This window comes from Hemiscyllium ocellatum, chromosome 2, assembly GCF_020745735.1.
Source record: "Hemiscyllium ocellatum isolate sHemOce1 chromosome 2, sHemOce1.pat.X.cur, whole genome shotgun sequence".
In the NCBI taxonomy this organism is placed as follows: Eukaryota; Metazoa; Chordata; class Chondrichthyes; order Orectolobiformes; family Hemiscylliidae; genus Hemiscyllium; species Hemiscyllium ocellatum.
In genome coordinates, this window is record NC_083402.1 from 14,255,798 (window position 1) to 14,274,203 (window position 18,406).

Below are 18,406 nucleotides of genomic sequence, written 5' to 3' on the forward strand. Positions count from 1 at the left end.
GCATGGAAACAGATCCTTGAGTCCAAATGGCCCATGCTGACCAGATATACGAAATTAATCTAGTCCCATTTGGCCCAAATCCCTCTAAACCCTTCCTGTTCATATACCCATCTAGATGCTTTTTAAATGCTGCAATTGTACTAACCTCCACCACTTCCTCTGGGAACTCATTCCATACCTGTACAACTCTTTACTTGAAAATGTTGCCCCTTAGGTCCCTTTTCAATCTTTCTCCTCTCACCCTAAACCTATGCCCTCTAGTTCTGTACTCCCTCACGCCAGGGAAAAGACCTTGGCCATTCAAGCTTTCCATGTCGATACTGGTTAGATACAATCGCAGCACTCCACTATATTTGGTGCTTTGTTCCGTTATGGTGAAACATGGAGAGAGCTCCAAGTGCTCATTTCACTCACATCATTACTACTGGAAAACATAGTACAAAAGAGGACTTCAGTCCATCAAATCTATTCTGCCAATCATTGTCATTTACATTGGGTATCACGTGTGGCAAGACATACTCAAAAATAGTTGCGAATGTGTCGCTGGAAAAGCACAGCAGGTCAGGCAGCATCTGAGGAGCAGGAGAATCGACGTTTCCGGCCGGAGCCCTATATCAGGTCAGATGCTGCCTGACCTGCTGTGCTTTTCCAGCAACACACACTCAACTCTGATCTCCAGCATCTGCAGACCTCACTGTCTCCATATGCAAAAGGAAAACAGGCAAGGCCAGGATACATCAACTATTTCGTCTGCTTGGGGATTCTAGAACTAGGGGCACAGTCTGAGAATTAGGGCTGAACCATTTAGGAGTCGTGTTAGGAAGCACTTCTACACATACAAAGAGTGTTAGATATTTGGAACTCTCTCCCATAAATGGCAGTGGATGGAGAATCCATTGTTATTTTTATATCTCAGAGAAGTTTTGTATTAAAATGAAGATATTAAGAAATAAGAGGGCAGGTATATGCAGTTAGGCCACAGATCAAACACGATCTTACTGAAACAGACTCAAGGGGCTGAATGGCCCATTCCAGTTCTGGTGAGAGAGATTCCTAAGTGTTTTTAGCTCCATAACAAACCAGATGATAACGAAGACTGCTGAATGAAAGGCTAGGTATGTCTGCACTCCCTGACATGTGCGAATATTTGGAAAGTGCACCCCCGCACTTTAAAAATCAAACGATGATACCTTGATGAGATTGGATAAATAAATCTGAAGCTCTGAACATGGAATTACAATGAACTGGGCAGATCTAAAATGAACAGGAGAAAAGCATCAGACAAGCATTCCCAGACATACATCTGACACACAGACAGCACCAAGTAACCTGAACCATTCAACTGGACAATGACAGCGTTTCCCTCTCAGTTTCATCGATGGAATGGTAGCACAAAGGACTACCCTCCATCCCACAAAAAGTCATAAAAATCTGTTCACCGTGTGTAACAAAATTTGACAGTTCAAGAGATATAACTCTGGCATGATTGTGCATGTTAGAAACACTCACTGCATTTGTGCAACATGCAACATCCTCTCAATGTGTGGGAGGAAATGTTAAGTGCATCCACATTGTGCAGTCATTAAGGGTAGTGCTTTATTTATGAGACAGACATTCAAGACAGACCCATGAGCCCATATTTGAGATTTGCAAATTCTTACAGTTCAGGTTTCAGATTTGATTTATTGTTCCCGTATAATATGTTACGGTTATTCTGTGAAATACCAGAATCTATCAAGATACATCTTCAATCTGCAGAGGCCAAATATCAATGCAGTCTCTCCACCTACAGCAATTTTCAGACATAAGGAGAAAAATCCAGGTTAAGGTATGCGACAATTACTCATTTAATTTCATTCAAGTACACAAAGAGTTTTTGTGGATATGTCTCTAAAAGAATCAAAGAAAGGTTGGTCACATCATTATTTTTCAAGGACATTGTGTCGATTATAGCAAGTTGTTATCCATGCAGTGCTGTAGGTTTAAAGACCTGGAACCAATTGACTTGAGCCAGTGGCACATCTCCGATCTAACACATTCAAAAGCATAGCACTGAGGGGTGAGGTTGCTGATGGAGTGGGGTGGATTGGGCCCAGGACCATCAAAACTGAAAACTGCAATGATGAGAGAAGTTTGGAGGGGAAGTAGTTCTGCACCATTATACACGGCCAAATGGCATCGGTATAAAGTTCTGATCTCCAGGCCGGAGGTTAACACTCGGATAGCTAGCTCAGAGCAGTGACTTGGAAGATATGACTTGGACGTGCCGGTGTTGGATTGGGATGGACAAAATTAAAAATCACACAACACCAGGTTATAGTCCAAAAGGTTTATTTGAAAGCACTTGCTTTCAGAGCGCTGCTCCTTCATCAGGTGGTGGTGGAGGTTTCTAAGATCATGCTCACAGAATGTGTAGCCAAAGGAGTCCTGTGTTATGGAGATGTGATACAGTAAACAATCCGAGATTAAACCTTTCATCTTTTATAATGGGATATGCTGGTTTCTGTTCTTTGATAGGTAAATCCCAGAACTTCTTTTCAATTACATTCTCAAGATAGCTCAGGATGTGTGGCGCATGCTCACATGACTCCGCCAACATTGTCTATCTCGTACGCTGCAGGCAAGGATGCCTTGTGGCATGGTACATTGGTGAGACCAAGCTGAGGCTACAATAATGGATGAATGGACACCGCACAACAATCAACAGGCAGGAGTGCTCCCTCCCAGTCGGAGAACACTTCAGCGATCCAGGACGTTCAGCCTCGGACCTTCGGGTGGCCATCCTCCAAGGCAGACTTCGGGACAAGCATTAACACAGAGTGGCTGAGTAGAAGCTGATGGCAAAGGTCGGTGCCCACGAGAATGGCCTCAACCGGGACCTTAGTTTCATGTCACACTACAGGTGACCTCACTGCACGATACACTCAGTCGCACTCCTACATACTCTCACACTCACACAGAACCTCCCCCATACACAGCCTTGAGTGCAGGGGGTATATGCACACTACCTGCACTCACACCTACACACACCCCCTCACACATACCACATCTCTCTCTCAAACAATCACATACACACACACACACACATTCGGTCACTCCTACATGCGCATACTTAAACTTATGGGGTGAATTTGTTTTTGCAGAATTACATTTTATTTTGCTGCATGAATCCATGTAGCCTATAGCTCTGTAGAACTATAGAGGATTTGTTAGCCTGACATAGCATTGGGACATAGACAGACTTCACACCGTTAAGTCCCACCACCATTTGATGAAGGAGCGGCGCTCTGAGAGCTAGTGCTTCCAATTAAACCTGTTGGACTATAACCTGGTGTTGTAGGATTTTTAAAATTTGTACACCCCAGTCCAACACCGGCACCTCCAAATCAAGACTTCACACCACTGTTCAAAAAGCTGAACTACCTTGACAATGTAATTGAAAAGTAGTTCTGGGATTTACATATCAACGAACAGAAACCACATATCTCATTATAAAAAGATGAAAGTTTTAAACGCAGATTGTTTACTGTATCACATCTCCATGACGCAAGACTCCTTTGGCTATAAATTCTGTGAGCATGACCTTAACCTCCAGCACCACCGGTTGAAGGAGCAGCCCTCCGAAAGTTAGTGTTTCCAAATAAACCTGGTGCTGTGTGCTTTTTAACTTGGAAGATAGGCTAGCATGCACAGTTTGAACCACTGTATGAACAAGGGAGAGCAGACTCCTGGTCTCCTACACTCAAGTCAAAAATCAATTTTTAAATTGTCACATGGGCTAACCAGGTTGTCACAAGGACCCCCTGGCAGTGCTTTGCGAATCATACTCGGCTATCTCATTCACTTCCTCTGTGCAAGCTACAAGTCGGGCCTTGATCACAATAAAAAGAATGGTAAGAGGAATTGAGAACAGATGATTACAGAGTGGAGACTTCCCCTCATTCACAAACGGCTTTCCAGTTTTTTATTACCACTTCACAGCTTCTTTCTCGTGGTTGCCTTAATGCCATGTCTTCTACCGGGGCCCCTCCACCACAAAACTAAGTTCCCAAACCACTGCAATAGACAGTACAGGTCAACACCATAACTTACCTACACTGGCTGCAACACGCCGAACCATCGTACAACATTACAACTCCGTGCTCAAGTCCTCGATAACAATTCTCTATAAGTTCACTAAACCAGCAATCAGTAATGGAGTTAAAAGGGCTGTGTACGAAGAGGTACCATGTCAAACTGAATTATGAGGAGACAATCCAGCTTCCCCTCTCATATAATAACACTTATAAATTATACAATTTTCAACATTTGACATTATAGAACTTTCACTTTACATGAAGAATCAAGGACTTAAAAAAAATCTAATCCAATAAATTACAAAGTTTTCTCTTAATTACAGCCTCTTTGTAAACAGTTGATCTCATTTAGGTGCCAGAGAGTAGCTCAGGTATTTGTGATTCAGTGAGGAGGATGAAGATTAGCTGATGACAGACCAAATGGCAGTGAAAGGCACAGAGTGAATCATAAATAATCACACAAACTGTACACGCGAGGAGACGTGTCACCGGTGAACATCCACTGAGCTGCTGCTGTACCTCTGGAAACTCAACAAACAAGAAGAAACATAAATCCAAACAGCTGATGCCTTTTGCTATCTTAAAACCTCCAGTTCAGCTGCTGTTAGGGCTACTCTGCACAATAGCCGGTGCTTGAGATTGTTGTGTGTGCTTTATAAACCTCTCTGTTGAGAATCAGGTGTGCGTGCTTTATGAAAGGGTCCTCAGATGCTCTCAACGAAACTGCCAGGGAACAGGCCAGTTTTGCCATTGCGCTGCAGGGTACCCTTGAACCAGCCGTCCTCTCGTTTCTTGTGCACAAATACAATGTCACCATCTTTTAGTTCCAGCTCTGCCTCACTCTGCGGAGGGTAGGATACGACAACTCTGTACCTGTTTGTAAAAGAAATATACATTACCATCAAGATCTCAGTTGAAGCACTGTGCCCAATTTTGTATACCTTTCATTAGGAAGGCCACATCTTAAACAGCGTACATAATGGAACTGTTCCATAGACAATAGCCTTACACAATGTAGATAGGCTGTGTGATGATATGAAGTAGAAAACCCTGGTTTCACAAATGTGAAACAAACTTGGCAAGATCACACCTGGAGTAGTATGTGCAGTTTTGGTCTCCACATTTAAGAAAGGATATACTTGCACTGGAGGCAGCACATTGAAGATTCACTAAATTTGTCCCTGGAATTAAGGGTTATTCAATGAGAATAAATTAGGTCGAAATTCTCTGCTGCTTTAGATTAATGAGAGGCAATCAAATTGAAACACGCAGAATTCTGAAGGGATTCAGTTGTGTGGATGTTGACAGACTGTTTCCATTGGTGACAGAATCTAAATCACAATGGTACAGAATTTAGGGCTGATCATTTGGCCTGAGGTAAGGAGACATTAATTGACTCAAACGGATGGGAATCTTAGGAATTCTCTACCCCAGAGAGTTGCGGAATATTTTTTCTCTTTATTCATTCACAGGATGAGGGTGTCGCTGACGAGACAATGAGATTGCTCACCCCTAATCACCCAGACGGCAGTTAAGAATCATCCACATTGCTCTATCATTGAATACGTTTAAGGCTGGGACTGACAGATTTTTGGGCCCTTGGGAATCAAGGGATACAGGGAGGCGCAGGGGGAAGGAAGTGGAATTGAAGCCAACAGATCAGCCGTGATCATCTTGATCAGAGCAGCAGGCTTGATGGACAAAGTCTATAATCCTGCTCTTATTTCTGGTGAACTGCATAAATACTTGCAATTAATACATTTTCAATGCTAGGGGGTAAGTGGAATTAAACTGGCCTCTCAGAGGACACAGGAAATGTCTCTCCTGGCTCACAAATTGCACACAGTTTGATGACTTAAGCCAAAGGAAAGATCCAGAAAAGCGCACAGGTTTTTACAACTACATTAGCCTGGATATGCACAGCAGGATGAAAAGAGTAATATGCATATTTATGACCGAGAGAAAAGGTAGATTTGTGTGGGGTGGGCGGTTTGAATCTGGAAGATCTGCAGCACACACCAGGTCCCTTGCCTGAAATATTCTGGGTACGTGTAGAAAAACACCAATTAAGCAGACAGAAGCAATTAGCAGTGCAGGAGCACGAGGTTTCCTTCACCTGTTCCTGTTGCAGCTGGGATGTGTTAAAGCCAACCTCAATCCAATCAGTCCCGGAGCAAAACCACACAGAGTACTTCCAATTAAACAGCACTTTCCAAGCTAGTTTAAAGAATTGAATTGAATTCATGAAAGACCATGCAGATAAGGTTATACACTGCAAGGTGGGGTATACCACTTACTTTAACTGTGGCTCATTAGTCTCCTGCTTGTCTGCCTGCATTTTACTGCTTTTCAAGTAAAGCTAAACTTCACTAACTTTCTCCAAATTGTCCATGGATTTTGGGCTGAAATTTTCATTGTTCTCGGTAGATTTTCTCATAATGGTGAATCCTTTTTTAAAATTGTAAACACAGAATCCACCTCCCACAGCAACTTCCCCCCCCCACCTTCCCTTTGCTCAGGTCTTCCATATCAATTGAAGCGGACTTGAGATGATTCTCAATTACGATTTCACAACTTTACCAAAGCAGCTCTAAAGTAAATACCCACTTTCTGTTAATTGCCCAACAGATACATTCCAATAGCATTATAAAGAAGCAAAGTACTAAACTGCTGTCCTGGAGGGATTAATAAAGGTCAACATGCTTTATGGTTTACTGATACAAAACGCAGCTTTTCTGGCCTTTTTTCAGATCAGATGACAAAGTGATGTGTTGCTTCATGTGATGTCGATACTGGTTAGACCATCATGTGGTGCCAATTGTGAGGAACAGTGTCCTCACTCAATATTCATCCTTCAACCAGCAATAAAAAATGATCCAGCTGCTATCATTCAAGCTGGAAAGTAACACAGCAATGACTAACAATTGGTAGCGAGCTCCTCTGAAGTAGAGTCAGTCAGGTTGAAGATACAAAAGCTTGCACATACCAACAGCTCCTTCCCTTGTTGCTGTTAGACTGCTGAATGGACCTCTCTAAATGTGAAATCTAAATGTTGATCTCGCTTTGTGCCCTTCCTGTGCAGCCGTACCCCTGTAAGTCTCGCTCTGTCTAAGCACGTTGTGGCCTGTATACGTCCTTGTTTGCTATGATCTGCCTGTACTGCTTGCAAAAGAAAACTTCTCACTGTATTGAGGCACATGTGACAATAAATCAAACCACTGGCACATCAAGCTGCAACATGCATCTAGTCTAAACACCGGAATGAGGCAGGGCATCAGAAGGGGGATTAAAAAAAGGAAGCAAATCTCAGCAACAGGATTCCACTACCTTGGTTGCACCCTTTCCTTTGCACTCAAAGATCTACAGGTAAGGAATTGATCTGTTTAGTCCCATGATGATACGTGGCAAAAATTGGAGAGCGCCAATTGTTCTCTGTGATCTTGCTGTGTGGAAATTTGTTGTTGCATTTTCCATTTTCCAGTAGCGAGTACATTTCAGAAGTATTTTGGAATGGCCTAGGGTCATCAAGGATGCTGTATCAATGCAAATCTTTCTTTCTCTTTCTCAGCTCGGTGTGTTTTGGCTCTGCTGCTCACTGTGATGTGCCTCACCAAACAAGAACAATGTTTGGCTCAGTCACAAGCAAGGCTGGAGCTGGTGTCTCAGCCAGTCTGTTCCCATGGAAACCCTTAGCGGAATCAAAATAAACCAAAGTTATTTGGTTTCGCAGTTGCTGCTTTCCTGAAAGGTCACATGTTTAATGTGGAAGTCAAAAAAAGGAAAAACGTAAACAAATAGTATTTGCAATATTCTGAATGGTCTCCACAACTAATATTAAGAATAGCCCATAGAAGGCATCTTTGTTGAGAAAGACTGGTATTTATCTGTGACGATCACATCCTTCCTAAAGGCTGGGGCCCAGAACTGGATGCAATACTCCAGGCAGAACTGGTGTCTTATATCAGTTAAACATAATATCCATGCTCTTGTACTCTATGACCTTGTTAATAAAACCTTGCATACTGTGTGTTTTATTAATCACGCTCCCCTACTTATCCTACCATCTTTAATTATTATGCACATACACACCCAAGTCCCTCTGTTCCTGCACCCACTTGAAAGTTAATTTATTTTTTCATGTGCTATGGGTATCACTGGCCATTCCTTACTGCCACTGAACTGAACTGTTTGTTAAGACTCAACCACTAAAGAAGACACATGTAGCCTGGAAAGGTTTCCTCTCCTAAAAGCAATTTGTGAACCAGTTGCACCATGATTACTAAGGCCTCTTGTGGGTCTACCTATAGCAGCTCACCAACACCTTCTCAAGGGCAACTTGGGATGGGCAATAAATGTTGGCTCAGCCATCAATGGCCAAGTCCCCTGAATGAATAAAAAACCCTGGTGGGACTTTAACCCTTGCTCCCAAAGCATAAGGCCTCAGGATTACAAGGCGAGTGACATCACCATTATGCTACTGTTTCAGAGTTAGAGTCGTACAACACGGAAACAGACGTTTCAGTCCAACTAGTCTATGACAATCAGGTATCCGAAACTGAACTAGTCTCATTTGGTTGCATTTGGCCATATCACTCCAAACCTCTCTGATTCACATACCTGCCCAAATAGCTTTTAAATGTTGTCAGTGTACCCACCTCTACCACTTCCTCTGGCAGCTCATTCTACACACCCATCACCCTGTGTGTGAAAAAATGCCCCTCAGGTCCCTTTTAAATCTTTCCTCCCTCACCTTCAACCTTTGCCCATAAACCTTATCTCTCCATGTTCTTCCTAGTAAAATGATTCATCTCACATTTCTCCACATTGAACTTTTCCTGTTGACCCATTCTACAAATATGTCTAAGACCTTATCAAACCATTCACCTCACTATTCACAGTAGTTTAAATTTTGTATTATCCAGAAATTTTGAAATTGTGTTCTGTACACTAAGGTCTAGGTCATTTGTGATTTCATGGTTACTATTGTTGAGATTAGCTTTCAGTTTTAGTTTTATGGTCTAAATTTAAATTCTACCAGGTGTTGATGTGGCATTTGAACCTATGCTATCAGCTCCCTTGAAATCCGGCCAATATTTCATTGGTCTTTCTGATTGCTTTCTGTACCGTTAATGATTTGGAAAGCCAACTCTTTTCATGCTTCTCCAGTAGCTTTGCATTTAAAACCATTTTTTTTTCTTGAATCCATAGTGGTTGACTTCACACATCACAAAGTACAACTCCAACTTTTACTGTTAAGTGCACTCATTTCCATCTGCCAATATCTTCACCAGAAGTTTACGAAACATTCTGTTGGAGTGCTCAAAATTTAAAGTTCTTGCTGATTGAGGCAACCAGAGTGATAGAGATGTACAGCACGGAAACAGACCCTTCGGTCCAACTCATCCATGCCGACCAGATATCCCAATCCAATCTAGTCCCACCTGCCAGCACTTGGCCCATATCCCTCCAAACCCTTCCTATTCATATACCCATCTCTTAAATGTTGCAATTGTACCAGCCTCCACCACTTCCTCTGGCAGCTCATTCCATACACGGACATACATTTAAACACGTCACAAAGACTATGAAGAAATCATAGAATCCCTACAGTGTTGAAGTAGGCCATTGGGCCCAACAAGTCCACAATGACCCTCTGAAGTGTAACTCACCCAGACTCATTCTCCTCTCCTATTACTGTACATTTACCCCCAATTAATGCACCTTACCTACACATCCCTGAATACTATGGACAATTTAGCACGGCCAATCCACCTAACCTGTACATCTTTGGACTGTAGGAGGAAACTGGAGCAAACATGGGGAGAACGCACAACTCCATACAGACGGTTGCCCGAGGTGGGAATCGAACCCGGGTCCCTGGTGCTGAGAGGCAGCAGTGTAAGGCACTGAGCCATCCTTAGAAAGGAATAAGATTTGTTTTCCTCTTTGCTTAAAGCACATGTGTCCCAGCTGGAAAAAATGGCGAAAGTAGTTTCAATAAAGGTTTTCAAGAGAGGAACAGAACATTTTGAAAAACTCAGCAGGTGGGTAGGAGTAGTGCAGAAGAAGGCAATTAAGTAACATCTTTCTGAGATGAGGGGTGTGTATGAAGGGGCAAGTGACCACCCTCTTCTTCTGGAACGAACTACAATTCTGCATCTTTGGTTTCACATTCACGCTGAGAGTGTGATATTTCCACCTCTCTGTTGCATGCTGCAGTTGAAGTTACTGATGGCCTGTGCAGTGCACACGGTTGTGATGAGATTAGTAAAGAAGATGAAGCGGTGAGAGACTGGTAGAGAGACATTAAGCAGTCTTCGCTTTCCAAAGCCTCACTGCAAAACTCCCAATCACTGTCGGTTTTCCCAAATACATTTTCTGACTTTCTTTTCATTGATCTCGTAGTTAGGTTTCCATTTTGTAAAAAAACACTTCTGGTAAATGAATAACTACACCACACTGTTAATGATTAGCTATTGCTAATGGGTTTCTTTCACAATTTCTAAACATCAGGATACAAATACAATCAGATGATTCAGCAGCCACTTGTGAGCATAGTGTTGTCAACAATGACTTTGTTAATGATTCATCAGTTCTCCACTGCTCCCCCAAAACAGGCGATCCACCGGGAAAGGGAGAGTCAAACAAGTGCAAGAGAAGAAGGAAAAATGAAGAGAACCAGAGTGACAGATAGAGGTCAGCAACTTGCGAGAGGAAGGGATTAAAGCGAGGACGGAGGCAATGGCAGACAGAGAATTACTCTTATTTTCATGCCACTTCGAGGTTAATTCACAATAAAACTTTCAGGGTAATGAACAAGCAAAGCTGAAACGTTCTTTAAAATGGACCAACACGTCGGTGAAGACGAGATTACGGAGCAAACAGCATGCAGTCTACATTTATTCTCCCTCTTTGTAAAGACTGTACCAAAGCAAAGTGAAATGAATACCTTTCACATGGTACGGATTTGGATTCCAGTTGAACTGAAGCCATGGATGAACACGGTTGCCTGGGAGGAGGAGCGATTGGAACGCCAGAATCTAAAGAAGCTGTTTTTCGATGGAGTGTTTCCAGCGCTGTTCCTTGGGCCTCTGTGTCCACGGGGCAGGATCCGGCTCTGCTGTGGCTGATACTTGAAGGGACTTCTGGGCCCACAGCCCCCTGGAGCAATGTCTCTGAAGCCGCCTGTTCGGATTCTAAAGTGGGCGAAGATGGGGGTGACGGCCGAGACTTGCGCTTGGTAGACGCACCTGACAGGAGTTTCAGGAAACCTTTCTTCTCCTTCTGTAACAATTAATGAGTTTGAAACTATAACTTTCAACTATAACCAACATTTACACTGAACTGACACGCGAGATTCAGCAGGGAAAATATCTGTTGGTCAATACACAGCAAAAGTAGATGTTCTCCTGTGTGTAAAGTTCTATTAAAGAACTTTCCATTAAATCAGTCATTATCTGCTTCCACTTTCAATCAATTTTCTTCCTGTACCTCTCAAAGGTATTACCATCATCACTACAAGAAGTGCTGCAGAGTTCCCAGAATGCTGTTAACATCAAATGGCCATTGGTCATGTAAAAGCCCCATCGATAGGGCTGGCAGCCTTTCTTTATAAGGGGTGTCACTATGGAGACTCACCTTGTCCTCTAACAAACTACAATACAAACACCAGAGTTGGCCATGGATGGAAACTGGGAGCAGGAAATCTAGTGAACCATCTCCTGCCCAACACTGAGGTACAGTCAATTGTAGCTTCCTGGCAGCATCAATAACCATCCGTGTCCACCAAAACACCAAAGATTTGCTTTCTCTAGATGACAAAAAGAAAATACCTAATACGTCAGGTAAATAAATAAGCTAATTTATGGGTACCCTAATGCCTGTCTTTCAGTTTAAATAGAATTAGTTGCAAAATATCTCTCAACAACTTGTGATCGATAGGCATCGATTGGAATCCGGGTCAGCTGTGATTCTTGTGTGCAGGAGCTGTGTGATTACTGCAGTGTGGGCAACCACTTTTACTGACTTTTCCAAGCTGTCCCGCGACATTAGTGACCCACCACCTTAGTCTTTGTTTTATCTGATAATACTCAGCTTGCAAGTGCATCTGGGTAATGGCTCAGGGACAATGCTCCAACATGAATTAAACATCGGTAAAATCAGTGAGGTTCCTTCCCAAATAAAGACAGAAATGATGTCGTACCAAATCGCCCACTTTGTGACCATGGTATCGGATTTATATTTCTCCACCTTAAAAAAAACGGATTAAAATTTTCAAGCTACCACAATGTGATCTGAAACAATTTTCTGTGTGTTACTGCACTTGTCCTGTGTCTCACCAGTGCAACAACATTGCACTGTGGGAATTAAACTCAACATGCTACTTACACAACCTTTCAGTTGTAATGCAAGTTTGTAGGACAGGAATGTTTGAGAAAGAAAGTTTGGAAAGGAGGCAATGGTTAAGTTAGTTAAGTTTAGTCAGCAAACAAAAGACCATCAAATGTGGACAAGTTAGGTGAGTGGGCAGATGCATGGCAGATGCAGTTTAATGTGGATAAATGTATGGTTATCCACTTTGGGGGCAAGAACAGGAAGGCAGATTACTACCTCAATGGAATTAATTTAGGTAAAGGGGCAGTACAGAGAGATCCGAGTGTTCTTGTACACCAGTTAATGAAGGCAAGCATGCAGGTACAGCAGGTAGTGAAGAAAGCTAATAGCATGCTGGCCTTCATAACAAGAGGAATTGAGTATAGAAGCAAAGAGGTGCTTCTGCAGCTGTACAGGGCCCTGGTGAGACCAACCTGGAGTACTGTGTGCAGTTCTGGTCTCCAAATTTGAGGAAAGACATTCTGGCTATTGAGGGAGTGCAGCGTAGGTTCACGAGGTCAATTCCTGGAATGGCAGGATTACCTTACGCTGGAAGACTGAAGCGACTGGGCTTGTATACCCTTGAGTTTAGAAGACTGAGAGGGGATCTGATTGAGACATATAAGATTATGAAAGGATTGGACACTCTGGCAGCAGGAAACATGTTTCCGCTGATGGGTGAGTGCCGAACCAGAGGACACAGCTTAAAAATACGGGGTAGACCATTTAGGACAGAGACGAGGAGAAACTTCTTCACCCAGAGAGTGGTGGCTGTGTGGAATGCTCTGCCCCAGAGGGCAGTGGAGGCTCAGTCTCTGGATTCATTTAAGAAAGAGTTGGATAGAGCTCTCAAAGATAGTGGAATCAAGGGTTATGGAGATAAGGCAGGAAGCGGATACTGATTAGGAATGATCAGCCATGATCATATTGAATGGCCGTGCAGGCTCGAGGGGCTGAATGGCCTACTCCTGCACCTATTGTTGTCACCTCTGATAGGAACAGAGCCACTGGGACAAATCTCAATTGTCAATTAGCAAGTTTTGTTTCAATTTGAAAATCATTGAAAGAATAATATCTCAATGATTATATTCATTTAACTTTACAGTCAATTGTTAGATTGTCCTTGCAATTATATGTCACTTTCCCCACTCCATTCAAACAAGGCACCTTACAGAAAACAACTTTCAGCTCATATTGATCAGTGTCACTCGGGGGTAAGATAACAGGAAACAAGATACATCATCAGGAGACTGGTCTGCTCTCAACAACAACCCATTTTTCTGCCCAATGCTCCCAGATTTCAGCAGCCTTCGCTTGTCAAATGCCCCATGTTGCCATCTCCCTTTGCTGCTACATTTTTGTTATTTATACCTGCTTTGGACCCAGAAGAACTTAGGAACCAGAGCAGACTATTCCAGCCTTCAGTCCTGCTTCACCATTCCACAACATGACCCTTCAAAACCTGTCCAACATCTACAAGGCACAAGCAAACTAATAGAAGACAGAGTTGGGAAAAGGGAACATTTTCAGGATGGCAACCTATAACCAGTGGTATGCCACAGGGATCAGTGCTGGGCCATAATTATTCACAGCATATATTTATGATTTGGATGAGGAAAGTGACGACATTAAGCCAAGTTTTTAGATGACTCAAAAATTTGGTGGGAAGGCAAGTGGTAAGGATAACACAGAGTCTACCACAAGATATAGACAGGATAAGTGACTGGGCACAGCATTTGGCATTTAGAATATAACTTGGGAAAATGTAGGTTCTAAACTTCAGCAGGAAGAATAGAGAAGCTGTTATTTAAATGGATAAAGCAGAACAGAGCTCACAAAAAGTGACCAGACTTGAAGTTAATTCTGCTCTTTCTTCAGATGAGTGGGCGGCACGGTGGCACAGTGGTTAGCACTGCTGCCTCACAGCGCTTGAGACCCGGGTTCAATTCCCGACTCAGGCGACTGACTGTGTGGAGTTTGCACGTTCTCCCCGTGTCTGCGTGGGTTTCCTCCGGGTGCTCCGGTTTCCTCCCACAGTCCAAAGATGTGCGGGTTAGGTGAATTGGCCATGCTAAATTGCCCGTAGTGTTAGGTGAGGGGTAGATGTAAGGGTTTGGGTGGGTTGCGCTTCGGCGGGTCGGTGTGGACTTGTTGGGCCGAAGGGCCTGTTTCCACACTGTAAGTAATCTAATCTAATGATGCCAGACGTGCTGAATTTTGCCAACAATTTCTGTTTTTATTTCCGATCTCCAGCTTCCACAGTTCTTTGTTTTATTTCAGCTAAAAATGGCAAATTTCCTTCCCTAAAGGATATTAAAGAACAATATGGGTTTTTTCCAACGATTGACAATGATTTCATGGTAAAATGTGAGGTCAGCAGATGCTGGAGATCAGAGCTGAAAATGTGTTGCTGGTTAAAGCACAGCAGGCCAGGCAGCATCCTAGGAACAGGAAATTCGACGTTTCGGGCCAGAGCCCTTCATCAGGAATGATGCCTGGCCTGCTGTGCTTTAATCAGCAACACATTTTCAGCAATGGTTTCATGGTTATCATTATTCTCAATTCCAGATTTTTATTAAATTCAACATCAATCATCTGCCCCAGAACATCACTTGGGGCTTTGGATTAATACTAATAATACCAGAAGGCCATCATTGCCCAAGAGTGTGATGGAACATTCCCTACTTGCCTGGATGGGGGCAGCTCCAACAACACTCAAGAAGTCCGACACCATCCAGAACAAAAGCTGCCTGCATCACTGGTGCCATAATCCACAAACATCCACTCCCTACATCGAGGTTCAGCAGCAGCAGCAGTGTGTACTGTCTACAAGATATGGTGCAGACATTCACTAAAGCTCTGTAGACAGCACCTTCCAAACCAGGAACACTGACAACGAGAAGAAAATGGAGGCAAGTAGATGGGAATACAACCAAGGCCCCCTCCAAGCAACTCAGCATCTTGACTTGGAAATATGTCACTATTCATTCAGTGTCACTGGGTCAAAATCCTGGAATTCCCTCCCTAAGAGCATTGTGGGTCTACCTACAGCACAGGGACTGTACTGGTTCAACAAGATATTCACAACCATTTTCTCAACAGCACCTAGGGATGGGGCAATAAATGTTGGCCCAGCAATACAAATCTCCCGTGAATGAATAAACATAAGCTTGACATCATCCAGGACAAAGCAGATTACTCAATGGCACTCCAGCCACAGTCATCAATATTCACTCCCTCTGTCACCGACATACAGTTGTGAGAAACTGCTACAATAAGCAGAATAATTCACCAAGGTTTATTCCACAACACCATCCAAAACTGGGATGTTCACTGCCTAGAGTGGACAAAGTCAACAGATGCATGGGAACATTCTCCCCTCCATGTGCCCTTCAAGTCACACAACATCCAGAGTGGGAATTATGTCATGATTCCTCGACTCTCATCGGGTCCAATCTGTGATGTCCCTTCCTAACAGTGCCAAGGGTGCCTCTCATCTCAGAATGCAACGGGATTTTGATCAGATGGGCCAAAGAGCTGAGGAGTGGCATTTGGAGTTTAGTTTAGATAAATGCGAGGTGCTGCACTTTGGAAAGGCAAATCAGGGCAGGCCTTATACACTTAATGGGAAAATCCTGGGAAGTGTTACTGAACAAACAGACCTTGGAGTACAAGTTCACAATTCCTTGAAAGTGGAGTCGCAGGTAGATAGGATAGTGAAGGTGTTTGGCATGCTTTCCTTTATTGGTCAAAGACACTGAGTATAAGATTTGGGAGGTCATGTTGAGGCTGTACAAGACATTGGTTTGGCCACTTTTGGAACCTTGTGTACAATTCTGGTCTCCTTTCTATGGAAAGCATGTTGTGAAACTTGAAAGGGTTCAGAAAAGATTTACAAGTATTGGACGATTTGAGCTACTTGATGGTTACCAGGGTTGGACGGTTTGAGCTACAGTGACAGGCTGAATAGGCTGAGGCTGTTTTCCCTGGAGCGTCTGAGGTTGAGGGACGAACTTAGAGGTTTTTAAAATCATGAGGGGCATGGATAGGGCGAACAGACAAGGTCTTTTCTCTAGGGTGGGGGAGTCCAGAACTACAGGGCATAGGTTTAAGGTGAGATGGGAAAGATTTAAAAGGGACCTAAGGGACAACTTTTTCATGCAGAAGGTGGTGCATGTATGCTGGAACTGCCAGAGGAAGTGTTGGAGACTGGTACAATTACAGCATGTGAAAGGCATCTGGATGGGTCTAGGAATAGGAAGGGTTTAATAGAGATAAAGACCAAATACTGAAAAGCGGGACTAGATTTATTTAGGATATCTGGTCGGCACAGATGAGTTGGGCCGAAGTGCCTGGTTATGAGCTGTACAGCTCTATGACCTTATGCTGACAGCGCTGTGGATGCCTCTACGGACTGCAGTGGTTCAAGTCGACAGTCCAAAAGCATTTTCTCAAAAGATAACAATAAATGCTAACCTAGCCTGTGATACCCACATCCTTGAACAAAGATAAAAATTATATAGTAGTTCTGATTGTCATCTCAATTTCACTTTGCTGTCTGCCCCAAAATCCTGGACTTGCTTCCCACCACCCCCATTAAAAATTTATCTGTCCTAACCTTGAACAAATTGAATAAGCCACCCTCCACTGTTTTAAGAGGAAAAGAATTTGAAATAATAACGACTCATAGAAAAGAAAGTTCTCCTCACCTCCGTCTTAATGAGGACTTGCCTTATTTTTCAAGTATGTCTCCTAGTTCTAACTTCTCCAAGTCCATTGCAGTATACCCCCCCAGGACCTGACATGTTTCAGTAAGATCACCTCCCAATCTTCTCCATGCTATGACAAAGGGTCCACCTGCTCACCTTCTCCTCATAAAATACCCATTCACTCCAGGAATTAGGCGACTGAACCTTGCCTGAACCACACCTACTGCGATTAAACTGTTTTTCAATTAAGGAGACCAAAACTGTGCACAGTATTCCAGCCTGGTCTCACCAACAGCTTGTATAGCTGCAATAAGCCTTCCTATTTTTATATTCCATTTCCCTCACCACAAATGCGACAACTCCACTTGCCTTCCCTAATTATTTATTTTACTGCAATGGTAAATGTAACTGGAGTGTATTCCAGAACCTCAGCCTGTTGAAAAACGTTCCAAATCCCTCCACAGCAGACGATGAAATCAATGAAAATCTGGAAAAGCTAAACCGAAGGTGACCAAGTAAGCCTTGTCCATTGTTGTCAAATTCCATCTTGCTCTCAATGTCCTTATTTTTATTGGCCTTCATGAGATTCCTGACCCACAGCAATGTGATTGACTACAGCTGGGGATTGGCAATGAATGTTGGATTAGCTGATGATGCCCACATCCCATGAGTGAATTTTTGTTTAAAATTGCATCAAAAGTTTCGCAGAAAATAACTAATTTCTTGTGCTCAACTAATTTAAGCAACTCAAAATCAAGTTGCATGAGGAATCCGGGTACGATGAAAAGCTGGCCACCTCCAAACGGATCCCACCACCAAGGATATATTTCCCTCCCCTATCAGCGTTCCGGAAAGACCACTCCCTCCGCAACTCCCTCGTCAGGTCCATACACCCCACCAACTCAACCTCCACTCCCGGCACCTTCCCCTGCAACCGCAAGAAATGCAAAACGTGGGCCCACACCCACCCCCCCCTAACTTCCCTCCAAGGCCCCAAGGGATCCTTCTTTTTCCGCCACAAATTCACCTGCACCTCCACACACCATTTACTGCATCCACTGCATCCAACGTGGCCTCCTCTACATTGGGGAGACAGGCTGCCCACTTGCGGAACGTTTCAGGGAACACCTCTGGGACACCCAGACCAACTAACCCAACCGCCCCGTGGCGGAACACTTTAACTCCCCCTCCCACTCCACCAAGGACATGCAGGTCCTTGGCCTCCTCCATCGCCAGACCATGGCAACA

The 18,406-nt window shown here is 43.4% G+C and overlaps 1 protein-coding gene across 3 annotated transcripts in view; it reads right to left on the reverse strand.

Moving 5' to 3' along the window:
* Positions 1-1,663: 1,663 nt before the first annotated feature.
* The window catches only part of sh3rf1 (SH3 domain containing ring finger 1), a 168,392-nt gene continuing 151,649 nt past the window's right edge, over positions 1,664-18,406 (reverse strand). For all 3 annotated transcript variants that reach the window (XM_060834862.1, XM_060834845.1, XM_060834854.1), the window contains exons 11-12: positions 11,026-11,360; positions 1,664-4,949 (exon numbers count right to left, since the gene is read on the reverse strand). In XM_060834862.1, the coding sequence (XP_060690845.1) occupies positions 4,781-4,949; positions 11,026-11,360 (504 nt within the window). In that variant the 3' untranslated portion in view covers positions 1,664-4,780. The remainder of the gene's footprint in view (positions 4,950-11,025; positions 11,361-18,406) is intronic.